This window comes from Culex pipiens, chromosome 3 (genome assembly GCF_016801865.2).
Source record: "Culex pipiens pallens isolate TS chromosome 3, TS_CPP_V2, whole genome shotgun sequence".
NCBI classification, from domain to species: domain Eukaryota; kingdom Metazoa; phylum Arthropoda; class Insecta; order Diptera; family Culicidae; genus Culex; species Culex pipiens.
In genome coordinates, this window is record NC_068939.1 from 10,969,636 (window position 1) to 10,997,417 (window position 27,782).

Consider the following 27,782-nt stretch of genomic DNA (forward strand, 5'->3'; position numbering starts at 1 on the left):
TTTAAAATTTTTGAAAATATTGTTTTCGAAAAGATCGGAAAATTTAAATTTTCCTTTTTAAACTTTTTAACGGCAATATGTCAGCAACTAAGTGTCGTCTCAACAACTGTCCAAAAAGCAGAATATAGAGAATTTTCTCACCTTTTCAAACATATTTTTTTCAAAAGTGGGCAAATAAGTGCACTAATTTAAAACAATGAGAAACTGCTACTATTTTTCAAAAAAGGTTCTTAAAACTGGCTTTAACTTTAAAACGGTGCAGTTTATCAAAATTTCACTTAGGTACTATTTGATTGCAAATTTGATTTTACATCAAAAAATGAAGTAGAAAAACTTGTTCGACCAATATTTCGATTTAAAAAAAACAGCAATGATTCAAAAATTCAAAGCTCGGTTAAAGATTTTTTGCCCGTTCTGTAAGTTTCTGAAATGTTGGCATTTAATGTCCCCTTTACTAAGATCAAAAAATTAAAAAAGAGTGTTTTTTGCAAATCAAGTTTTAGTGACAAAAAGTTAAATAAAAATCACCAATTTTTTTACCGTGTATCATTTTTTCAGTGTAGTCCTTATCCATACCTACAACTTTGCCGAAGACACCAAATCGATCAAAAATTCCTTCAAAAGATACAGATTTTAGAATTTTCATACATCGTTTTTGTATGGACAGCTGCCAAATTTGTATGGAAAATTATATGGACAAACTAATGATGCAAAATGGCTTCTTTAGGCATCCCGAAGGCACTAAATAAGTTTCAGCCTGATTAAAAATATTTTTTTAATAGAAAATAGGATTTTTTGGTTTATATATGTATTTTCCATAAAATATTAAAAATGTTACTCCTTAAATGAAACTGAATGGCAAAACATTACATCACCATGGCAAAACATTACATATGTAGAACATGTGGGTTCATGAGCTTTTTTTGATTGATGGAAGGTAATTTTTTATTAGCAGATACAGACAACGATCAAATTCAAGTATTAAATTAAGCTACAAAGTTACAAAATGATGGTAATATTACACCAAGTTATGGTGTCACAGTTTGTTGAAAAAACGTAATTTTACATCAGGATATGGTGATATTTTGGTCAGTTTCTGTTGAATTTCTCATTTCTTCTTCATATTTTTGGTTTGATTTTTCAAAAAAGAGTTAACAGTTAACAAAATTTTCTGACTTAAAATTTCATAATTTTTCAACTGTGCAAATTTATCATAATTTTGATTTTTATTTGAAGATTTTCACATCCCTTAAATCCATTAACACTAGTTTGATCTCTTCCCTGGAAGCCACAACGCTCTTCCGGTCGATTTTCTCCAACCTTACTTGCACAACACACACACACTCACCCCCTGCAGGGAAACCCAAGCCACGCCGAAGAAATCTAATTGTCTTTGGCAAAATAAATCAAAACTGTGCGCTATTTTCAATGAAAATAACGGTAAAAGACAAAAGTCCTGGAAGGGGACCAACCACACACAGAGACACTCGTATAGGACAGTAGCTCGTCAGTCAACAGAACTCCTCATCTTTGTTGGTTTGGCTTGGTGGGGCGGCAGAGCGAAACAAGCGGATTGGAAAGTCTCATGAATAAATTGTTTTTCTATTTTCCTTCCAGCAGCAGCGCCACCAATAATGTGCGGTGTTTTTCTTGGCGGGTTTGAGTTTGAGGAGTGGGAGGTGGTTGGGTTAGGGGGAAGGAAAACAAAGCTTGGGGGGTTTGCAGTGACTGCGGATTGTCTTTAGAGTTTTTGAAGAATTTCTAATAGTTTAAATGTGACGAATGGTAATCAATTGCTTTAAAGTTGTATGAAAACTATAAAACTTGCATGCAAGTAATAACCTTCTTTACAACGACATCTAGTGGGCAATAGTCGAGTTTCAATTTGAACCAATCAGGAAAAGATGTTTAAATTATTAATATGTTGAAAGTCGACAATGCTTCAGCTCAAGAGCTCTAATTTGAGCATCTTCTTGAGAACATCTCCAAGTGGAAACTATGTTGCGCTCATTTGTTGTTGCAAAAAGTAACGTCTCCATGTCTCGTGCAGCACCGTCAGGACTTCCACTAGCTACTTCTAGCAAGGACCTTGCCATCGCACGCTGCCTGGGAGGATGCTAATGAACGTCGTCGTCCTGGCCGTCGACATCCTGCAGTGTCAGCAAAATGTGGTCCTTGGATCGTCTCTCTCTCTCGCAGCTTGTTTAAATTAATTAATCGATATCGCATCGGGAAAATCTGCTGCGATCGACAGTTTTCGGTCGAGGGCGCACACATACTTCAAGGTAGAGGGAGCTGTTTTGAGTCCTTTTTGAAGAATTGTTGAACACTGTGTCAAACTAGGAATACCCACCCTAGTTTCACTCAAACAGCTCTTTGGGCACGTTCTTGAGAAGTTTTTCTTTCCTCCCCGTCGCCAAACCAAAGCTGAAGCAATAGCAATATTCATTACGAATAGCATTTACCAGCCAATAGAGCTGTTGAATATGGCCGCTGGGAGTCGCTACCAGGATGACCAAAACCCGGGGAAATGGCTTTTGCGCCCAACGAAGCTTGACCTGGGCTCCGAGAAGTGGTGGTCATCTGATTAAAAAGTGTAGCAGTCCGACGCTCTTTTGTAAGAAATCTCCAAAAATTGCTCGTGCAATAAAAACAACGACCACTTTGGCCTGGCCATGGGGGCGGGATTGCGTAGGCTAACGAACGTCCAAATTCGAGGATAATTAAGCCAAACGAAATGTACTTGTTTATGGGATAACACATTTTCATTGAAACTTTTTCGCTCGCTTTTTTTTTGCTCCTGTTGTGGTGTTGTGTTAGGAGGGGTCTGAAAAGTCAGCGGAGCGAAACTACACTCAATGAGTGCTTTTTTTGCTTTTTCGGTTGGTTGGTGTACGGAAATTTGATGGGTTTTTATAACCTGTTGGCACGCGGTGTGACTCGGCATACTTATGGGTTGTTTTTCGGTGAAAATTGGACGACTCCCTTTTTAAGGGCTATTTGAATGGTGAACAGGTAAACAATGTAATTTGGCAAGGGATTTGGATTTTGGTGATTTTTTTCAAATAAGGTTTGTCCTGTTTTAATGACTTCGATATTATTATTACTAAAGATTGTTTACTTTGTAGAATGGAAAGTTTTTATGTTAACAAAAATTGAATAAAAAAAAAGTGTTTCAAAAATGCATTATACACTTGTTCAGTTGTTTTGCAATCATTAGTTTCAAAATTTCTATGTTTTGACGAAAATATTTTTTTTTTCGAAGAAAAAAAGTTTTTGTGGTGATGTTGTCGGAATCAAAATACATGCTAAATATGATTGTAAATGCAGAAAAATGCATTTTAGATTATTTTCAGTAGATTACAATTCCATTTTCATTACCCCATTTTTCCAGACCAATTTTGAAGGGAGGGGCGTCAAAAACATTGAAAAATATTTGCAACGGTCTGATGCATTTTTTTAAATACCCAAATTTAATAAATTGCAATATGGGTATCAAAAGACTTATTTTTTTATAATTTCACTTCTTTAAAGTTTAAATCAAATTTTCACAAATAATGTTTTTTTTGAAAATACTCTTATTTTTAATATTTGCAATATGGGTATCCACATTAAATTATTGCAAATTTATACAAAATGTTTTGTCGCTTGATATCAAAATGAATTAAGAAAATAAGACTATTTCAAAAAACAGTATTTTGTGAAAATATTAGCATTTTGCACTTCAAAACCCTAAAAAAATTGCGTTGTTTGTTGCTCTTGTTGCAAATTACATAAACATCAGTTTTTTTTAAAGAGTATGATTTTTGTAAAAATATAGATTCATTCACACTTTAAATTCCGAAGTATTGAAAATCTATACAAAATTCCACGTCGATACCAAGGTTGTTAATCGATAAAATTATCGTCGATAATATTATCGTCTGACGATAACGATAATGGCTATCGTTTTCAAAATCTTTTTAAAATCGTTCAGTTCAACCATATCATGTTCAATTTTCAATGCTTCCACTAAGAATATATTTTTTGAAAATGTAGAAAGTTTCAAAGTATAAATATGAACCCAAAATTATTCACAAAAAACCATTTTTTTTTCGAAAGTACTCAAATTTTTATAATTTGCATTATGGGTTTTCAAACGAAACGAAATTTAGTATGCTTTTTCACTTTATCATAGTTTTTTTTTTGTAAAATACAAAAATTCTAACAAAATACCGGATTTTTTAAAAAATCTCAAATTTTCAAAGTTTGCAATATTGATATCAAACGAAACGAAATTTTACATGCTTCATATAAAATTTCGCCTCGTTTGATACCCATATTGCAAATCATGAAAATTTGAGAATTTTCGAAAAATACGGTATTTTGTGAAAATTTTAGTATTTAAAAAAAACTCAATTAAAGTGAAAAAGCAACCAAATTTAGCTTCGTTCAATACCCATATTGCAAATTTTGAAAATTTGAGTATTTTCTATAAATACGGTATTTTGTTGAAATTTTAGTATTTTACAAGAAATACTTTAATAAAGTAAAAAAACATACAAAATTTCATGATATGGTTGGATTAAGTCGATTTTAGAAAGATTTTGAAAATGAGTTTTCGTTAATTATCAGCGTAAGATTATCGCCGATAAGATTATCGAAATAACAATAACGATAACGATAGATTATCGTTATCGTCCCAATCCCAATGAACAACCTAAGTCGATACCCATAATGCAAACAATGAAAATTTCTGTATTTGCAATAACACAGCTTTTTGTGAAAATTTTAGAATTTGATTCGAAAAATTACTCGTCGTTTTCTTAAAATTTAATTCTCATTATTTCATAAAATAAATAAAATAAATCAATACAAGGAAAAGCATTGAAGCCTAAATAAACAAAATTTGAATTGAAAATGAAATGGAATTAATTATATTTAGGATAGGATTTTTAATCAATATTGTCCTAGATTTGGAATTTCACCAATTGACTGTAAATTATTTTTAATTTATATATTCTTTATAGCTCAAGTTTTCATGATATTGTTTTCTTAAATCAATGTTGTAGCTTCATAAAACTCAATCTTGTTAAAGAAATGAGGTTGTTGCTATTAGTTTTAAAAATTAAATTCACACCCTTAAACATACTTTAAAAAAATCAGGAACATATTTTTATTATTTTTTTAATAGACAGAAGTTTGAAAATCAATTAACTTTAAAATTAATTAATTTTCTGCATTTTTTCATTTTATTATGTTTGAGATCATTATTTATCAAATATTTTAAACGTCAAAGAGTTTACTATGTACAATTCTGAAAACATGTTTGTTTTAGCAAAATATGGTTTGTTTTGTGAATTTCTTTAATTTGTTTTGAAAAATAATAAATACTACAAGTGTAATCTTTCAAAAGACTTCCTATAGCTATAGCTATAGGGATAGAAGGAGTACTATGCATCCCCTAAGCGAGAATCAAGATTTCTCGAATATCATACCACTTTTGAAAAATTTCTCAGTTACGACAAAAAGTTACAAAAAAGCACAGTTTTTCTACATGTTTGTAGACTGTGAGCCGGAATTTGATTTTCAAAAGTTGATCAATGCCAGTAGACGGAATCAACACATAAATACTTAATATTTGCTGAAATTGTTACTAAACTTTTGTAACATATCCTTACCACTGTTGTAAAAAAATTAACTTACTAGTTTGCGTTGTCACTTACAAAAAATAATTAAATCCTATTAGACTTATTTCACTTATTTGCAAATCAATTCCCAAAACCTGTACCACTTAACTTGTTTACACCAAATCGTTTACCACCATCGGGGGATAAATGGCATCTCAACCAGCAGCATAAATCACTCAACTTTCGAAAGCATACGGGCACGACGCTCGACACGATTCATTGCAAAAGAAAACAAACATTCCGGTATTTTTTTATGTATTCCTTACGAGAGAAAAAAAAAAACTCATATCTCGACTCTGGTGGCTCTAAATCAATGCCGTTTGCCGGGTTTCCGTCTAATGCCACAAACACCGCAAATAAATAATTCCTCGCCTCATCAGTAGCCAATAGCTGAGACTTTTGGTTGGTCGAAAAAACAATATTATGCTTAGGAATTTTTCCTTTCCGGAATTTCCCGGAAAATGGTCCGCAACTTATGAATGTATGTTTTTGTATCATCAAAAATAAAAACACCCTCAAGGGACAAAATATTCGTTCCGATCTCAGCTTATTTGCTTTCAAAATAATAACTGTGTTGATGAAAAACAAACGACATTTGTTTGCCACCACGTGCCAAAATCCTTTCACGAAAATTTCATGCAAAAATAATCCTGAACCGAAAAAAATGCCCAGCCGCCACGCCATCGTGGCCGCCGCAATCTGATAGCAGCTCATTAAAATTAAAACAACGTAAACCAGCATAAATTTGAAAGGGGTGAGCCAGAAAAAATCCGGAATGTCGTGGCCACACCAAGATTGTCCGGTCGGAATCTCGCGCATGAATAATAAAAAATCACATATTTTTGGTGCGTGAAAACCACCCCACGCTGTCACATGAGGTTCAAGGAGGATGGAGGGGGTGGAGGGGGGAGCGAATGTGTCACAGTCACAGATTGTGTTTATGGCATTTAAAAATTCAGTTATTACCCTCAAAAATGTGCGTGTGTGGTGTTGGGGGCCGACCCCGAAGGGGTGCGCGCCCTTCAGGTGGTTCGGAGTCGTGAGGACAAAAAAGGAAGGATATGAAAATTGTAATCAGCAGCGCTGGAGTTAACGTCTGGCTGTTTCATTCAGCGATGATAAAATTGTGAAGTAATTTGAGTCATGTTTCAATGCTGAAATTGAAACGAATTCTAAAACATTGAAAACCGTTTATTTTTGCATTTCTAATCAAATTGGGCACAAGACGTAACACTTTAAGAAAATAATATTGAAATATTTGTACTTCAATAAAGTTAAAAGAAATCATTTGTTGAAATATTTAAAAAAACACGCACATTTAGTAATTTTTAAAGATAAGCTGGGAAATGATTTCATTTGTGTTTTTTAAATTTACTCAAACTTTTCAGGTGGCTTTCCTATGACCAGAGATGACATCTTCTATCAAAGATTTGCTAGTACAATTATCCATAAAATTTTGGCACCTCTCCATTAAAAACATATTATGTAAATATTCTTAAATTTGAACTTCTGAACGAATTTTTGGATTTGTTTGATGTCTTCTGCAAAAATGGAGAAATTGGTAAGAAATATCAGGAAAAAAACTACACTTGAAATACATACCCATTTATTAATGTAAATTTTTATCGCCAAAAGCTAAATTCCCAAAACCATATTTTCGATTTAATGAAATTTTTATTATTTTTTTTAGGAAACCATATCAGGCATCTTTTGAGCCCAAAGAAGTATGGACAGCAAAAAATAATTTAAAAAAATGAAATTTAACGCAATCAATTAATAAAACCTAATTGTTAAATGAAAATTCAAATGCAAAAAGCATTTAACAAGCTTTTCTTATTTTTTTATGTTAAACATTTTCGATTTGCAAAATTTTCTAAAAATATTTTTTTTAATTCGAATCTTCTTGAGAACATTAGAGATTGGTCTTTTTGTTCCTACAGCACTAGCAATATATAGAAACAAAAAAAAAGCTTTAAAGTGTCTTATAAACAGCACTCAATTTTCAAATATCTGTGAAACTAATGGTTCGATTTTAAATGTCAAAAGGGGAACCATTTTTAAAATTTCATGATTTTTCCGTTTATTTTTTAATTCAAATGAGTTTAAATTTGGCCCTTCTAAAATGATAGTTATTTTTTATTTTCAACTTATTTTTTTCCAAAAGAAATCTTACAAGACTATTTAAAATGCATGTTTTGCTTGGCCATTTTTGGAGGCATCTAGATTTAATTATATTAAACTGATTTGTTCGGATTATTGTTAGATTTTGTCCAGCTTTTTCATGTTTCAATATCGTAGGCCATTTTGTGCAACGTTTCTCCCTTCCTCTCCATTTTCAAAATGTGCCATAAAAGCAGCCAGCAAAAAAAAAATCATATATCCTTTAAATTTAATTAGACTTTTAGTACATCAAATAAAATAAAGCACTTTTCAATTTACATTGCATTGCATTTTTTTTTATATAAATATATTTTATATACATATTTCAATAAATAAAAACATAAAATTAACCTCAATCTCTTAGAAATATTTCGCAACTCAGCAAAACAACCTATCCCTCATGGGTTTCCTATGCAGATAGGGCCTTTTGAAAATTTATTCGAGATTTATGAATTATTTGAAACATTCTTATCATAAAAAAATTAAATACGATATATTTTTTAATCGAGAATTCTTTAAATTCACACAGAGAGCATGAAAAGTTCATAAATTGATCTCCATGATTTTTTTTTATTTTTGATGAAATTTTAATCAAATTTTATTTAAAAAAAGTTTGAATTTGAACAGCGATTTTAAATGTCAAAAATTGTATAAAGTTTTACAATTGATTTTAACAATTTAAAGGAATATTCAGATTTTGGCAAATGCACTTGTCAAAAATGTCACGTTTATAAAGGTTTATTCTGATGGTTTGAATTATAAAAATAATGATTTTGAATAAATACATTTGATTTAATTGGAATAATTTGGGCTGGTACAAATATTTTTAATAGTCTTGGTAAAACAAGTAATGAATATTTTTTGAGTTATTTTTTGCTTTTCTTTGAAAAGCTCTTTTTGGAAGATGAAATTTTTGATTATTTTTTTTGCGTTTTTTTTTTTTGGTATTTTCTCGAACTGTTTAAACGGGTTTTCTTAAGTCCTTTTCTTCGAATAATGTCATTGGTTGAAACATGGGCAGCTCTGAAATATTTTTGTTCAAGTTTTCGAACATGAGCCGTACTCAATTCAAAATTCGTTTGATTTTTCATATTCTTTCAAAATGGGCAGTTCTTGAAAATATTTTCCATTTATAATTTCCCTAGCAACAATTTGAATTCGTATAAATCAGAGCAAATAAAAATATTTGTGATGTTATTTATTCATTTGATATCTTGAGTACATTATTTAAAAAAAATCTGATATTTTTGCACCTTTAAGCATAAGTTTTTGAGCATTGAGTTTTTGAGCATTAAGTTTTTGAGCATTGATAAATGATTAAGTTTTCAAATGACATTTTTTGAAAGTTTTTGTTTTCTTTGTAACAACAGAAAGTTTTTTTCCATTCCATTACACAGTAGGTAATACCAAATTGTTGAAAGAAATGCTTTGATTATTTGTAAAAATCCACAAACATTACAGTCTACATTTTGACATGTGTTGAAAATTCAAAGGAGGGAATAAGGTTCTTGAAATTCAGCCAAGGAGGGTATATGTCGAATAAGGTTTAGAACCACTGGCCTAAATCAGTTTATAATGCATTTGTAAGCGTTTACAATCATTTTTAGCAAATTTGGGTTTATTCAATTTTTGGAAATTTTCGATGTACAGTACCGCAAAAAGGTTTTTTTTCGCTATGAATAATTTTAGTTTTTATCAAATCTTGCATTTTTCAAATACTAATGATTGCAAAACAACTGAACTAGTGTGAAATGCATTTAAAAACACTCTTTTTATTCAAATTTTGAATCTTTTGCTTATTATCTCAATTTCTAAAGGAAGGAGGAAGATACAAAACAATTTTTCCTGAATTATTAGTTTTCTACATTTTTCAAAATCTTCCATTTTTTTTTTCTAAGTATATGTTTGTTGCGAGAAAGCTGAATTTTGTTAACAAAAAACACGAACGAAACATTTTTTTTGGGATCGAAGTAAGCCTCGCGTGTGTGCGGATCGAAAAAAAATCGCTGTCAATTTCCTCCAACAATTTCGTTTCAAAAAGTGCGAAAAATTGCCGTTATTTCTGCCGATATCCAGTGGAGAAGGTGGTGGTTGCGGAAAAGGCGTCCTGACGGTGGTTTCCAGCGTGACTTCAGGAGCACATCTTTCTGGATTTTCCGAGCCTGTTGCAAAAAATTGAGCTGCTTTCCGGATTTCAACGTCAACGTTTCCTGGTAGCAACTCATCGGCGGATGGTGATCTTCATCCGGTGCGTTTCCTCGGACAACCATTGGGTCCGTCGGTGACGTTTTCAAACTCGGCGGAAATTCGAATCATCAACCATCTGGCTGTTTCAAGTTTGTCTCAAGTTAATCAAATCGGACCACTCCTGATACTGAAGATGAAGCTGGTATTGAAGATACATAATTTGGTGAGCCCGTTCTTGTTATAATACAAAAAAAAACTTTCACTTATACGCTTACATTCACTCAATCCAATCAAGACTAACTACGCCAATTTCCACTAAATACGCGGTAGGGTGTTCCCTTGGTCGTTCGCTGTGAGTTGTGGATTGCCTGCTTCTCTAATGAAGGTTCGACTGGGGGGGCATGCTTATTAATTTCTCGTCGCTCCATACCCTCAGTGACGTGATGGGAACAAGGGCGTCTATGAAAAGTGTCCCTACACCCGCTACAAATTTCCGGCGCTTGGGGAGGGAAGCGGGAAACCATTTTGTTCTATGCGTTGGTATTTGTAGCATTAAAATTCGTGCAAAAAAACTTATGCACGTGGGTGTACAGATTATGGAGTAAAAGATGATCGAATTGTTCACCTAGCGCTCACATGTGTTCCGGGACCAAGTTGCCTGCGGGTATGGGGATCATACATACATACATACATACATATATGTTTGTTGCGAGAAGATTATAGCAGAGAGCATACTTGAAATTCCATAAAAGCGAATCACTTTCTGTCTGTCGTCAAGTGCACGGTGTAATAAAAAATCTCTTCTCCAGCAGCAGTCCCGAAACAAAATCCAAAAAACAAAAATATTTATTGCTTGTTCCCACCCATCTACCAGGCAAGAGCCACCCACCAAATTAACCAATTTCCACCCCTTAACCAAGGTGGTGGCCTCCCATTCTCAAGCATTTTTTTTTTCAACAGAAGAGACCAAAAAAACGCAAAAAATAATAAATTTAAATAATTTTATCATTATCATGCGGGAGCTGTTATTGCCTTTTTATTTATCGTTAATTTATTGCTTGCTCTTGCTTGCAGCCTCTCACACATATTAAGGGGAGGCTGGAACTGGGAAAAGTGCGTGTGTGTAAGTGTGTGCTTGAGTGTGTGCGTGTTTGAAGAGGGCGCTGATGGTGATGATGGGATTTAATATTATTGCTTCTTTTTTTTACTCTTGTAAAAATCCATGGAAGGTAAAAAAGAGAAATGGGGTAGGGTTTTAGAAACAACTGGATTAAGGTGTTTCTGATAAGAGGACTAACGACTTTGATAAGGACTTGAATGAGGAAATGTTAAAGAAGCTGTAACTTATTGGTAAACGTGATGTTTATGTGTAAAGTAGAAATTCTTCGTCAATTTCATAGAAAGAATTCAAATTTCAAAATAAACTTTAGTTACTCTTTCAACATAAAGAGATTAGAACCTCATTAGAATTCAATCGAGTGTAATTCAAGAGATTCAATTGAATCCAACTATGAAAGCAATCTTAAGACCCTCTTTCAAATGGCTTTCAACCTCTCCCATTTACCTTCCAAGGCGATAATTCCAACCACATTGAACCCGTTTCCTCCTTCTGATAAGAACCCTATTATTGTATACCTTCATCACATCACACCAGGAACGGTGACAGCAAAAATAACACTGTCATCCTTCCATAATTTGCTTAGAACAGAAGCCCTCTCCCCCTTTTGACTGCTTTCCCATGAAAGGGTTGCCCACTTTCAAATCATTATCTTTATTTCTTCCAACTCATTAACCGCTCGCAAATCTCGGCCCGGAGCCCATCTTTTGCCAACCCTAACTAACAGTTCATAACCTTAAGGGGTTCAGCTCCCCTTGCGATGACGCCGATGTTCTGCAAAGATGTCGAGTCCGGTGGAAAAGTGCGTGATTTTTACAGCGAAGTCTCGGTGGGAGTCCTTATTGGGTGGCGATCCCTTGGGCAAATTCGCGGATTTCCGTTACTTTGGGGGAGCATTTTCTGCTCCGGGAACCCCGTGGAGTTGGTTGAGACGATGGGCAGTCTTGGGAAAGTCCTTTTTAAGTTGTTTGCAGTTTTTTTGCGAAGCAGATATTCAACGCACTCTTGCTGAACTTGATCAATGTCAATTTCTGCAAGGTTACTAGCAAATTCTGAGTAGGTAGAATATTGGTTGGGCTCTTAACTGAGATTTGAAACAGTCAGGACATCGATTTGATTCATGCCTTTGACAGGCAAGTACTTTGTAGCTAAAGGATCTACAAAGATCTTGTGTGGATTATTGGCGGACTATATCAATGTCCTCACAAGTTCTACTTATTCATTGAAACTCCTTCTAAGTCAATCTTACTCAATAATTTTCAAAAACCCAACAAACTTCTGTATTGATTGAGTTCAAAAAGTGGTGCGTCGAATATCCCTTCAAAAGATCCCTAATCACTGCCTCCCCCTGAGTCGTCCACGCAAGAATCAAAACACAACCATTAATTGCGTTAGCTGACCTCGTCGACCCCCCGTAGATCTCCGAGAGTCGCCCCTTTTTTGTTGCACCCACGATTGTGACGACGGGTAATTGTGTCCAAGATCCCGGAAGACATCCCGTTCAACCATTAAAATCTATTTTATTCGTGGCCAGCTGCTGCCAGGAGGTTCACCGCAGCTCATTATGCCGCACACAGTTTCGGGCAACTTCTCCGCCAAAGACACGTGTCAAATTTCTCCCTCGGGTATTTAAAGAACCATCATAACTTGCGAATAGGAGGGTCGGTGGTCCTCGCAACATCCGGACCGTGACGAAGATGACGGTGGTGGCGGCGACGGCGCTGAAGATGATGAGCGTGATTACAATGATGCTGGCAAAAAGTGGGATCTTCTTGGAAGGAGGAAGGGGAGAAGTGAACTGTCTGCGGTTTATATCCCACTTCTGGTTGGTTGTCATTTGATTTTTTGTCCTGTCTTGGCGTTTCTGTAACTTTTCTTGCCGTGGCCGTTCGTCATCTTTTCAATTTGGGCGGTGGGACAGTGGGATTTTGATAAAATAGTTCGTTAAAAACATTAAAAACATTAAAAACATTAAAAACATTAAAAACATTAAAAACATTAAAAACATTAAAAACATTAAAAACATTAAAAACATTAAAAACATTAAAAACATTAAAAACATTAAAAACATTAAAAACATTAAAAACATTAAAAACATTAAAAACATTAAAAACATTAAAAACATTAAAAACATTAAAAACATTAAAAACATTAAAAACATTAAAAACATTAAAAACATTAAAAACATTAAAAACATTAAATACATTAAAAACATTAAAAACATTAAAAACATTAAAAACATTAAAAACATTAAAAACATTAAAAACATTAAAAACATTAAAAACATTAAAAACATTAAAAACATTAAAAACATTAAAAACATTAAAAACATTAAAAACATTAAAAACATTAAAAACATTAAAAACATTAAAAACATTAAAAACATTAAAAACATTAAAAACATTAAAAACATTAAAAACATTAAAAACATTAAAAACATTAAAAACATTAAAAACATTAAAAACATTAAAAACATTAAAAACATTAAAAACATTAAAAACATTAAAAACATTAAAAACATTAAAAACATTAAAAACATTAAAAACATTAAAAACATTAAAAACATTAAAAACATTAAAAACATTAAAAACATTAAAAACATTAAAAACATTAAAAACATTAAAAACATTAAAAACATTAAAAACATTAAAAACATTAAAAACATTAAAAACATTAAAAACATTAAAAACATTAAAAACATTAAAAACATTAAAAACATTAAAAACATTAAAAACATTAAAAACATTAAAAACATTAAAAACATTAAAAAGATTAAAAACATAAAAAACATTAAAAACATTAAAAACATTAAAAACATTAAAAACATTAAAAATATTAAAAACATTAAAAACATTAAAAACATTAAAAACATTAAAAACATTAAAAACATTAAAAACATTAAAAACATTAAAAACATTAAAAACATTAAAAACATTAAAAACATTAAAAACATTAAAAACATTAAAAACTTTAAAAACATTAAAAACATTAAAAACATTAAAAACATTAAAAACATTAAAAACATTAAAAACATTAAAAACATTAAAAACATTAAAAAAAAATAAAAAACAAAAAACAAAAAACAAAAAACAAAAAACAAAAAACAAAAAACAAAAAACAAAAAACAAAAAACAAAAAACAAAAAACAAAAAACAAAAAACAAAAAACAAAAAACAAAAAACAAAAAACAAAAAACAAAAAACAAAAAACAAAAAACAAAAAACAAAAAACAAAAAACAAAAAACAAAAAACAAAAAACAAAAAACAAAAAACAAAAAACAAAAAACAAAAAACAAAAAACAAAAAACAAAAAACAAAAAACAAAAAACAAAAAACAAAAAACAAAAAACAAAAAACAAAAAACAAAAAACAAAAAACAAAAAACAAAAAACAAAAAACAAAAAACAAAAAACAAAAAACAAAAAACAAAAAACAAAAAACAAAAAACAAAAAACAAAAAACAAAAAACAAAAAACAAAAAACAAAAAACAAAAAACAAAAAACAAAAAACAAAAAACAAAAAAACAAAAAACAAAAAACAAAAAACAAAAAACAAAAAACAAAAAACAAAAAACAAAAAACAAAAAACAAAAAACAAAAAACAAAAAACAAAAAACAAAAAACAAAAAACAAAAAACAAAAAACAAAAAACAAAAAACAAAAAACAAAAAACAAAAAACAAAAAACAAAAAACAAAAAACAAAAAACAAAAAACAAAAAACAAAAAACAAAAAACAAAAAACAAAAAACAAAAAACAAAAAACAAAAAACAAAAAACAAAAACAAAAAACAAAAAACAAAAAACAAAAAACAAAAAACAAAAAACAAAAAACAAAAAACAAAAAACAAAAAACAAAAAACAAAAAACAAAAAACAAAAAACAAAAAACAAAAAACAAAAAACAAAAAACAAAAAACAAAAAACAAAAAACAAAAAACAAAAAACAAAAAACAAAAAACAAAAAACAAAAAACAAAAAACAAAAAACAAAAAACAAAAAACAAAAAACAAAAAACAAAAAACAAAAACAAAAAACAAAAAACAAAAACAAAAAACAAAAAACAAAAAACAAAAAACAAAAAACAAAAAAACAAAAAACAAAAAACAAAAAACAAAAAACAAAAAACAAAAAACAAAAAACAAAAAACAAAAAACAAAAAACAAAAAAACAAAAAACAAAAAACAAAAAACAAAAAACAAAAAACAAAAAACAAAAAACAAAAAACAAAAAACAAAAAACAAAAAACAAAAAACAAAAAACAAAAAACAAAAAACAAAAAACAAAAAACAAAAAACAAAAAACAAAAAACAAAAAACAAAAAACAAAAAACAAAAAACAAAAAACAAAAAACAAAAAACAAAAAACAAAAAACAAAAAACAAAAAACAAAAAACAAAAAACAAAAAACAAAAAACAAAAAACAAAAAACAAAAAACAAAAAACAAAAAACAAAAAACAAAAAACAAAAAACAAAAAACAAAAAACAAAAAACAAAAAACAAAAAACAAAAAACAAAAAACAAAAAACAAAAAACAAAAAACAAAAAACAAAAAACAAAAAACAAAAAACAAAAAACAAAAAACAAAAAACAAAAAACAAAAAACAAAAAACAAAAAACAAAAAACAAAAAACAAAAAACAAAAAACAAAAAACAAAAAACAAAAAACAAAAAACAAAAAACAAAAAACAAAAAACAAAAAACAAAAACAAAAAACAAAAAACAAAAAACAAAAAACAAAAAACAAAAAACAAAAAACAAAAAACAAAAAACAAAAAACAGAAAAACAAAAAACAAAAAACAAAAAACAAAAACAAAAAACAAAAAACAAAAAACAAAAAACAAAAAACAAAAAAAAACAAAAAACAAAAAACAAAAAACAAAAAACAAAAAACAAAAAACAAAAAACAAAAAACAAAAAACAAAAAACAAAAAACAAAAAACAAAAAACAAAAAACAAAAAACAAAAAACAAAAAACAAAAAACAAAAAACAAAAAACAAAAAACAAAAAACAAAAAACAAAAAAACAAAAAACAAAAAACAAAAAACAAAAAACAAAAAACAAAAAACAAAAAACAAAAAACAAAAAACAAAAAACAAAAAACAAAAAACAAAAAACAAAAAACAAAAAACAAAAAACAAAAAACAAAAAACAAAAAACAAAAAACAAAAAACAAAAAACAAAAAACAAAAAACAAAAAACAAAAAACAAAAAACAAAAAACAAAAAACAAAAAACAAAAAACAAAAAACAAAAAACAAAAAACAAAAAACAAAAAACAAAAAACAAAAAACAAAAAACAAAAAACAAAAAACAAAAAACAAAAAACAAAAAACAAAAAACAAAAAACAAAAAACAAAAAACAAAAAACAAAAAACAAAAAACAAAAAACAAAAAACAAAAAACAAAAAACAAAAAACAAAAAACAAAAAACAAAAAACAAAAAACAAAAAAAAACAAAAACCATTTTTTTCGTATTAAACATTTTTTTAAAATTAGAATACGTGTTTTTTTTTAAATATTGCGTCTGTTTGGAAAATTTAGAAATTTGAGGGCAAAGTTAACTAATTCAAAGTTTAAATTATGACCAAAATCTCATGTTTTCCCACAATTATCTTCCCGGACAGAAAATAAAACAATGATATCCTCACAAAAAAAAAAGAAATCCCATCTTTTGCCTTAGCTTCTCTTCGGTGTGATGGAAATTGAGACGATAATCAGCTCGATGACAATTTAATAAAGTGTGGCAAATTTTCGTATGCTGCTGCTGCGAAGACATTTTCGACGTGGACGTGGAATTCTCATTCAGTTCAGGGGGTTGCTGTTCAATTTGGCTTAATTTATGCCAGCTAGCGCTAGATCGAGAGAGTGTGATAACGATGCGATTGACAAATTTCGGCTGAATTAAGACAAAATCAGTCTTATTAGCGTCATTTTCGGGGGATTTTCTCGGTGGCAAAGTGAAATTTGATTAAACATGTCCGTTTTTTTCTGTTTTTCGTGCATTTCTCTGTACATTTCATGCTGAATCGCTTGTTTCTAATGACTTTGTTCACTCGAAAAATAGTTTATCAAACTGCATGTTGTAGAAATTAGCCAAAAATGCACACCACGGTGACTAACAAGGGTCACTAAAATAGAAATTAGCTAAACTGTACCATAGCAACTAGTAATTAAAACATGTCTTGTTGCTTGTAGAAATTCACACTTAAAAGCTAGAGACACCTTTAGGGGTCTTAGATTAAAAGTAATTAAAATGGTGCAGATTCCTGAAATTTTAGATTTTCTTGGAGGACCACATGGCAGCGACAGGACATCAGCCAGTGCCATCGCTGCTACGAAATATCACTGGAGAGTAAAGTAAACCAAAAAGATATCAAATTTTAAAAGCAAACAAATTGAAAAAGTTTAAAAAAGGAATTTAAGCTCCCACTCGTCAAACTTTCACCATTTATCAATTTTTACCCTCTGGCAAAATCAAACTCTACCCCATTGACTGACTCCGGAATCCATCAATAGGTGTCGCTTCAAAATCCACCGGATTTTCACACATGCTTGCGTTGCAAAACAAAACGCAAACAAAACAACACCCCCTGAGGGCATTCGTTTTCCACTATTTTCCCGAAGCGCGTCCAAATCGCGCATTACATGCAAACTGTTTTCCCAGCGAAAAGGTACAGCAGATGTTGTTTTTCCCTGGGTTGGAAAACTCGCGCTCGCCACGTGAATGAGTGGGATTTCGAAAGGCTTACCGATTTTCCAGGATTTGTGCCATTTTCCGGAATTTTTCATCCCCCCCCCCCCCTGGCCAAGAAGAAGAACAAATTTCTCCCGTGATTCGTCGATTTTCCAGCGCGAGAAATTCCAAAACTGGTAGACTTTTGAGGAGCGTTGGGGGAAGAACGGCAATGGAGGCTGCAAGGACATGTATTGAAGATTTGGGAAAGCGAAAAATTCATTATCGTCATATGATTGATGAGGTTTTTTTTCTCTTCTTTGGATTTTCTCTCGATTTTCTTGCTCGGTTTGGTTGGAGCACAACAATGATTTACGCTTACCGGAGTTTTTCTTCTATTCGAGAAATTTTTGCTCAGCAAACTGCTATTTTCGCTGGTTTGAAACCGATCACACTTGTATTACTTGGGCTTACGGGATTAAATCTTCAAATGAACATGGATCCGTGCAATATGGTACCTTTCCCACAATTTGTACTTTTTATTTTTATTGAATCCCTAATCCTTTTTAAATTCCTCTATTTCCAATTTTTTTCAAACACTAAAATATTAATTTGCTTTAACTTTAACCTTCTTTCTTCTTTCAAATTAATACCATTTTCTATTTTGTGCCTCAGTTTTTCTTGATGCCTACCAACACAAAAAAAAACAGAAACTATTCAAAATTGCTGAAGTTCGACTTTTCGAAATTTTCCTCCACTTCCAGCTCGACGGCGATGGGATTGGCTGATTCCTCCGCTCCCCTGTACTCGAGGCCAAGGTAGGTTAAGCAAAGAATGATTTTCAGTTTTAAACCTTTTCAAATGTTGATGACAAATGCTTTGTTTTAACAATTTTGATTTGCAGTTTGATTTTATATTATCATATTATTAAATAGAATTAAAGTTTGCCATTTTATTTTGTGAAACACTTGGGAGAATTGTTAATTTAATAATAAAATAATCGATTAATATTTAAAACAATCAAATTTCCCATCAGAATTAACTCCAAGGATTTACAACGATATTTTTTTTTAATTTTAGAGGTTAAGTGATGAATTTTAAACGAATTATTAGGAATCAATAAACAGTCAATTTGACTTGAAAATAAATTATATCTATTTAAAATAATAAAAATATAGTAATTTTTTGCTAAAAATGTAATGACGAGATTTTACAATGTTTTTGAACATAAATGCTTGAATTAAAGTAATACTCACTTCTGGAGATTTTTTAAAGGTCCAATAAACCAAATTTTCAGTTTTTGCTTTTTGAGTGTTTTTTTTACAACCAACAACAAAATTACCCAAAGCGAAAAAATGAAAATTTGGTTTATTGGACATCTAAAAAAACTCCAGACCAAAATTATAAAAAAAATAGTTCCAATTAATTGTAATTAATTCTTAAAATAAATGTTTAATTCAATTTGGAAAAATACCATTTAGATTTTTTTCAAAATTGTGAGGGTTGAATTATTTGACTATTGAAGATATGACATATATATAATGATTTAAAATGATATTTTTCTTTAAAAAAATGTTTTTTTTTTCAACCTATATTTGAATTAAAGTTTAGCATTAATCTTGAAAAATTATCTTCAATTTCAAAAATATTAATGTTTTTCAAAACTGGAATTTGAATTATGGGACTTGGACAACTTGGAAAGGTCATTGTCAGCTCCGACTTCCTCGCTCTGTGAAAATAATAACAGTTTTTGATATTCACATTTCAAAACTTATCAATAAATAAATCAATTCTATTAGGGAATACAATTCAATTTAAAAAAAAACAACAGCTTTTTAAAGCTTATTTTATCAGATTAATTTAAGCTTAAAGACCCCATTTCATGGTCAAATAAATGACCACGATTAAATTGGTCAAAATTATTCCATAGTTCTAGCCAAATATAGTAAAGTCCCTTAGGAGGTATACCATAAAATTTAAAAAAAAAACAACTTTCAAAATTTCAACTTTTTTGAATGATTTTACCCTAAGGACCCCATTTCATGGCCAAAATAATGACCCCGCCGAAATTGGACAAAATTATCCCAAAAATAATAACAGATTGTGTGATGGACACTTAAAAACTTTTCTATTTGTGCGATTTATGGTAATTTTATGTCCTAGTTAGAATACCAAACGAATAACAAATCTTGTTATCAGGAGAGTTTTTAAAATGTTTAACATCTTCTCTTATTAGCGTGTTATTAAACATTTTCAATATAATATCACTTCAATACCAAATCTTTTTATTTGATCAGAACCTGTTATTATTTTTTCTTCTTGAAGCTGAAGTTCAGTATAAAATAATAAAACTTTTTTGTTACTTTAACAGGATTTGTTATTGAAATATTATTAATTTTGTTCATACCGTCTGCTCAGGTATTCATTTAATATTTTTCAGGATTATATTGTCAAATATTTTTAAATAAATGATTTTTTATTAAAATTTTATAAATAAATTTTTAACACTTTTTCAAAATTTTACAAATAAATTTTTAACATTTCTGAAAATTTTAAAAACTTTACTGACAGCCTGTTTGATAAAAAAATGTTTCAAATTGCATGTTTTGAATTGTTGGAACTTAAGTAAAAGTTATTTTTTTTAAAGGTACTATTCAGAAACAAACAAGAGTAATTTAAATGTTGTAAAGATATAATATTTTGTTTTTTTTTAAGATTTTTGGAAATTGAAAAAAAAAACATTTATTTTAATGAATATTTTTCAGGATTATATTGAACAATATTTTATAACAATGTTATTTTATATAAAAATAACGGTATTTTTATAAATATTTTCATTATGTTAAAACCTTTATTAACACTCTGATTGATAAAATATACTGAATTTGAAATTAAATAAGGTAATTATATTATGATTTGTTGTACAGATTTTTGAGGATTTAAAAGACTTTTATTTTATTTAAGTTTTCTGAGAGTTGTATTTAACAAAAAAATAATAAATATTTTTTTATATTTGAAACTATTTTGATTTTTTTGTTTGTATTAAAACCTTTAGTAGCAGTCCTTTAATAAAAAAAACTAAAAAAAAATCATGCCTTAAATAAATGTTAGAATTTAATTAAAAATTACTTTAGTTTAAAAAAACTACCATTCATTAACAAATAAAACTAATTCAATTTTTTTTTTTTTTTTTGCTTAAAAGCAAATGATTTTTTTAAAGATTTTAGAGAATTTGAAAGACAGTCAATTGAATTTTATAATTATATTTTTTTTTCTTGGATCAAAGTTTTAAAATGACTTTTTATTTTAAAACCAATTTTTCAGATTTGTGATTAACATTGAATAAAAAGATTTTTAAATGAATTATCAGAAATTATTTATAAGAATTATAATAACATTTATTAAAGTTACTAAAAAAATTAAAAGAAATAAATTAAACAAGAATCATCAACATTTATTTTTAAAGATTTTCAACAGCAGTCAATTTAATTTTAAAATAATTAAATTGATTTAAAGATTTTAAGATTTGAAGATTTGAGGATTTGAAGATTTAAAGATTTGAAGATTTGAAGATTTGAAGATTTGAAGATTTGAAGATTTGAAGATTTGAAGATTTGAAGATTTGAAGATTTGAAGATTTGAAGATTTGAAGATTTGAAGATTTGAAGATTTGAAGAATTGAATCATGTTTTTTGAATGGCTACATTTTTTATTTGATGTAATTTTGTTCACTTGTGTCTTAAATTTAAATTAAATAATGTTTTCAGTATCAAATAACCAGCAGTTAATAATAAACTCAAAAACTAATAAAATCCCATTCAATCTTCTCCACCTTTCTCCACAGAGGGTTCGGCTTCATCACCTTCGGTGACCCCGCCAGCGTAGACAAAGTATTAGCACATGGCACACACGAGTTGGACGGCAAAAAGGTAAGTGTTGGTTCTCCCCCCTCAGAATGACGTCACCCATGACCCTTAACCAATCACACACACACACGTGAATCACAAATCACTCAATCGGAGGCTAAGAAAGTTTTTTAGAATCGAAATCCGGACCCCGGCACTAAATCTCGCACAATCCTCGCGCGTAAAATCCAAACTTCATCTTTTATTCAGTGTTGACTTTGGACGCCAAAGGTGTCTGAGTTTTCCGAGGGCGGTTGGTGGGGAGAGATGCCAAAAATGCCATTTTCCAGCTCGGTGCGTAAAAATAATAATGAAATTTTATTTGCTTTAAATTATGTCGCCTTCCCTCCCTTCGAGCAAGCGAAATCCTTTTCTTCGACGTCGCAAGAAAGGAAAACTCACGGAAAATAAATAAAATGTGGATGCTCGACGCGCATCAATCGTTTTTTTTTTTTGCCCGGCCGAGAAAAGGGGAAAAGAAACTTTTCCCCGTCGACGTTCGCCGTTGTTATATCACTCCACGTAGACAATAAATATGGGTGTTTTTTTTGGTTCGTCTTCGGCTTGGAATCGGTGGGGGGAAACGGTCCAAAAAGTGGTTATAAAAGGTCCACTTTTCACGTGTGTGAGCGCTTCAAGTGGGGAGAGGGGGAGGGGAGAAGAAGCGGTCAAACTATAACATGGAGCAGGAAATGGAAGAATAACAATGGATTTTTTTCAAAGTGAGGGAAGTGGCTTGAAGAGTGTGACGAGAAGAGGCTGACAAGTCTCTGGACGCAGTTTTGTCAGTGGGACGTGATTGTCATGCGTGTTGTTTCTTTTAGAAATTTATTACGGAAGAATTTCAGAGAGATTATAACATAAGATTTTTGGTATCATACATCTCGTAACTTTTGTTACGTTTTGAAACATTATGATTATTTTTTGTTACAGATCAACAGTTTACAGATTACAGATCAAATAACGTTTAAAATTCAAAATGTTATCAAATTTGAGCATTTTCAGAGACGTGGGAATTTTTTTTTGTATTCTTGATTACGATGAAACTTGATGTGTACTTTTTCTATGACCAAAGAAGACATTTTGCTTAGTTAGTTTGTTAATGCGGATTTGAAGATCAACAAAGTTGTAGGTATTACTAATGTGCTAATTCTCTAGAAAATAACACTTTAAGAAATATCCTTTATTGTACACTTTTCACACAACATAAAATTGCATTGCAATAAAATATTATTTGAAAAATTCTCGTTTTGAAATATTTTGAATTTTTATAAAATTCCAAAGAACAGTGGTGCATTGGAACGACCTTCTTGGCTTGTAGTTTCAATTCAATATTTTTTTTATTGTTCTCGCACCCCACCCTCCCTTGACTTTGGTCAGAGTCGAGGTACATAAACTGTAAACAATATTTGTATCGGTATGACTAAAAATACAATTTTCTGAGCAAAAATACAATTTTCTGAAAAAAACTGATTTTCCAAAACTGTTTCAAAAAAAGCTTAAAAACATTTTTTATGAATTTAAAATTAACTCAAGTAGCACTCATAACTTGTAGACTGTTGAAAAATAGCTAGATGAAACAATGACAATGCCTCTGAAGGTTAATGCAAACAGGAAAAATGATCTTTTCTGTAGAGTCTACATGATAGAAATGTAAATAGAGTCAAATTGTGAATTTTTTAACAAGTTTTAACAACTCAGCATGCTACATGCTGCGGAAAGCTACAAGGAATAAAAACAAATTAACACTAAAATTTGTTGTGGTACAAAGTTCGTGGTTTTTGGGCCCTTTCAAATGTTAAGGTTAATTAGAAAAAAAAATCCAAAGGTAAACAAAAAAAAAAAAAAGGGGGTGGGGGTGTTTTTTTTTTGTGTGAAAAATGTTCAGTTTTTTTGCAATTAAAAAACACTTTATGATGGAAAAGCTAACTAAGAATAATCGAAAGGTAAAAAAAATCCATTTTTTTTTTATTTAGTTATGCGCTCCCCTCGTTTTTGGTTAGAGCCGAGGAACTTAAACTTCAAAAAATATTTGCAACGGCTTAATTAGCCGTAAAAAAATTGTTTGATTTCCAATGTGTTTTTTTTTCTTTTTCTATGCTATTCAGTCAGATTTCATTTTTTTTTAGAATCTGGAGCATCCTTCTCTTCAATCAGCTTTGTTTAGAGTTTTTTTTTAATTTTTAAGCTTCAAACAAAGTTTCATTATTTAAATTCAATATTGCACTTATAGCTTCCAAGGTATTGCTATTTTCAAAAACAAAAAAAAAACGAGGGTTCATTAGATGATACTGAAAAAAACTCGTTTTTCATAAAAATTTAAGACTCAATAATTTTTGAAAATTTATAAAAATGATAATTGTAGAAAATTTTCATACACTTGGATTTTTTTACTGGGGTGCTTTTCCTTTTCACAGTATTTTCAAATCGCAAAAAAATATTTTTTTTCTAAAAATTATAATTTAATATGCATATAGTTTGAAAACACTACACATTATAGAAAAAATTGTAAAGTAATTTTTGGTTGCAACTTTTTAGATTATTTCCAAAAACCACATTTATTCGAATATTTCAATTATATCCGGTACAAGATTTTGCACCACTCTAAACCCTACTGCAAAAGTTGCCATTATTTGATCCTCTACTTCATATATATATAAAATGGAAAAGTTTAAAAAAAATGTTTTGAGAGTTCAACTATTGGTAGTAAAAATTCTAATTAAAAACATGGATTTGTTTTCGTGCTTCTTTTTTAAGAAATGTTCAAATTATAACTAGAAACATTGCCGAAGTCACTAAATAGATTTGAAAAAAACCTCTTCAGAAGATGCTGATTTTTGAACATTCACATGCTAACCCTCAAAATTGTATATAGGCTAAATAATGCATGAAAAAAAAAAACAAAACAAAACAAAATAGTGACAGGATACTGGTCAGGGGTGTTAAAAGTAGATTTATACTTAAATAAAATACAGAACTTCTAAACTACCATAGAAAAAACCGCAAACAAACATATCGGAAAATGACATTTTTTTAGTAATAAGCACTGTTGGTCACCTTGCTTCCATCCTGGAAATCTTCAACAAATGCAGAAAAAAAGAACCCAAACGGTCATCCTCGAAGCGAGCATCACTCTTGTTGAATCGTCCCTTGGGACGCAATATTTTTTATTATTCATTTTAATTCCACTCTCCCTCGCAAACGACACAACAACGACAACGACGCTCGTAGAACACCCCCAAAAGAAGTCTTCTAAAGTTGTTCTAGGACTTCTAGGTAGTTGGCCAGCGTTGAGCGTGGAGGGGCGATTCTTTTATTATTTGTGAAATGGTCCCGGCGACCAACTTCAAACCCTTCTTTTAACGCACGTGCCGCAGGACATTCGAGAAGAAGAAGAAAAAACTCTGAAATCTTCCAACACTGAACTTATGCACGATTGATGGCGTGGTGGCCTTTCTCGAGGCTCGTAAAGTCCTTTGAACCTTTTTTCTGAAAGAGAGTCAGAGTGGGTGACGAAAGGGACATGTCGATTGACATGTCGACACCGTTTGGATGCATTTTTAACGCCGCCCGGATAAAACACCGACTTTTGTTGAGGGAAATTTACAGCGCGTCATTGAGGGTTGGAAAAAAAACCCTGCACGAGGACGATTGATTTATGAAGTCATTGTCGACAGGCGGAAACCAAACCTAATCAGATGACTTTCCGGATTACAAAAAGATTCGTAGAGGCTTCCCCTGCTGTGGGAAGTCGTCTAATGATCCGTAAGGACAATGATTCTTAGAAATGTGATTCCATGCAAAGTTTAAGAAAAAAATCTTAATTAAAATTGCTGAGAAAATAAGTCGTAATTTGAAGATAACGCGAAAGAGAGATAAGTTCTTCAGAAAGACAGTGAGCAAAAGAGCAACTATCTCTCTCTCTCTCTCTCTTTGATTCCTCTCCCATTTCCACTCTTTCGTTTGCCCTAATTTAAAGAGAGTTGCTCTCTTACTCACTGTCTTACATAAGATTCGTTCGTTTCGTATTTTCGAATAGTGAAATTCTTTTGCTGTTTTTTTCAGAAATTGTAAAATTTTCGCATCTTTAAATGGAACTGCCAATCAGAGTCATTACTGACAATAAAACACAAATCCCCACTCTCTCTCTCACACACAGAGAATGAGACGCGTGTTTTCAATTAATCTATTGGCATTTTCCTCGCCTGGTTGTATTTGTCTTTCACTTGACTTGCTGCAAACAACCGTCCCTCTCCCTTTATGAAAAACACCGACAAAGCACTTTTGGGGCGCCCAACAAAAAAGGGGTGCAAGATTTGTGTGACTTCGATTTGCTGTTTGTGTGTGTGTGTTTGAATGGCACTATTGTCACCGAGAGCACAAAAGTACAGACACGAGGGGGTAGTTTCCAGCAGCAGCAAAGAAAGAAAACCAGAAAACAAGTGTGAATTGTCAACCGGCAAAAAGGGTTTTTACTTGCTGGTACTATTGAGGGGTGATTTGGAGTGTGTTTTATTCGCTTCCAATTGGCTGGATTAGCATAAATAAAACTAGTTCATTTGAATATCGGTTCCGATTCGTTGAGGGTCTCAAATTTGTTCGATTTACCCCTCCCACCCCATTTTTGTTGTCTTTCTTCTTTTTTTTCTCACTCTCTGCAATCTTTTATTCACAGATCGACCCCAAAGTGGCATTTCCTAGGAGAGCACATCCAAAGGTAAGTGGAATGTTGTGTAACGCTCTTTCTCGTTGAATGTGTGTTTGTGTAGGGGTGTGTGTTTTGCAAGTATGTGTGGGGTGTTTGATGGAGTTGCGTAAGATGGAACCAAGTAAGATGACATGCAGTTTTGTCTGTGCTTGTGACGCGCTGTACTGCAAAGAGAGTGACAAACATGTGCAACTCGGGATAATGTACAAGGTTTTGAGTGGGGTTTTACCAAGATATTCCGGAGGTACAGATGAAGTCAACATCAGATTGAAACCACATCATTTATTTGAAAAAAAATCATTACATACAATATGGTTAGCCTGCATCATTACGTTTTCGAGAAATCGAGAAACTATTTTAATAATTTATAAAGCAAAAAAAATTATCACATGAATAATGCAAATTTAATACACCCAAACGGCGGTCACATGATTGTGATGCATGGCGGCAGGAAAGTATATCAGAATCTGCATGAAAACTGTCCTCATGTATTTTTTGCGATATAGGGGTATGACATTTTTGCCCATTACCGACAATTATCGACATTACCGAACGCTTTTTGGTTGTATTTCACAAAAAAAAAAACCCTTAACAGAACGAGGATTGAACCACCAACTTGTTGGTTATTGATTCCGACACGCTACCACCGCGCCATGGACACTTGATGAAATGAGAGTGAAAAGCTCCAACACATGCTTCTCTTTGGAGTGTTGCTCGGGGACGGGACAGCAGTATATGTGTTGGTGAGAACTGCAGATCGCTGAAATGTTTACACGCGGGCAAAAATGATCTACGCGCTTGCTGCAAAAAATGTTATAAATTGTGACATTTTCTGCAGCAAATCCACTGTTGCAGCTTTTGAGATATATTTTTCCTTCGGGTGTACGAATGAAATGGCTTGGAATCATTCTGAGCTTAGTATCAAAAAAGTAGATTTCAACAAATTCAAAGAAAGTGTTGCGGAACAAGACATTATATTACTCTCCATTGTTCATGATTTTTGAAATGAAAATTATTTTAAAGCGAAAAATGAATTTTTTAAACTGTTTTTTTTTTACAGTTTTTAGTAGCTTATACTCGAAAAACTGTAAAAATGATAATATAAATGGATGTTTTATGAAAATAAATCCTTTTGTTATTAAATGTTAACGAAATAGTTCGCCTTAAATTACATCACCCCATATTTAAATGGCTTTTATAGGAAAATTGAAAAATTATGAGCCATGGTTTTAACAATTGAATTAAAAAGTGTATTAAAATGCATGATACACCTGTCCAGTTGTTTTGCAATTATTAGTTTCCAAAATTTCTAAGTACTGACGAACTTTTTTTGCGAAAAACTTTTTGCGGTGCTCTACGTCG

At 30.7% G+C, this 27,782-nt stretch overlaps 1 protein-coding gene across 2 annotated transcripts in view; it reads left to right on the forward strand.

Moving 5' to 3' along the window:
* LOC120432606 (RNA-binding protein Musashi homolog Rbp6) overlaps nucleotides 1-27,782 on the forward strand; it is a 1,179,690-nt gene that overhangs the window by 606,811 nt on the left and 545,097 nt on the right. For both annotated transcript variants that reach the window (XM_052709473.1, XM_052709474.1), the window contains exons 4-6: nucleotides 18,572-18,625; nucleotides 21,652-21,736; nucleotides 26,388-26,429. In XM_052709473.1, coding sequence (XP_052565433.1) covers nucleotides 18,572-18,625; nucleotides 21,652-21,736; nucleotides 26,388-26,429 — 181 coding nt within the window. The remainder of the gene's footprint in view (nucleotides 1-18,571; nucleotides 18,626-21,651; nucleotides 21,737-26,387; nucleotides 26,430-27,782) is intronic.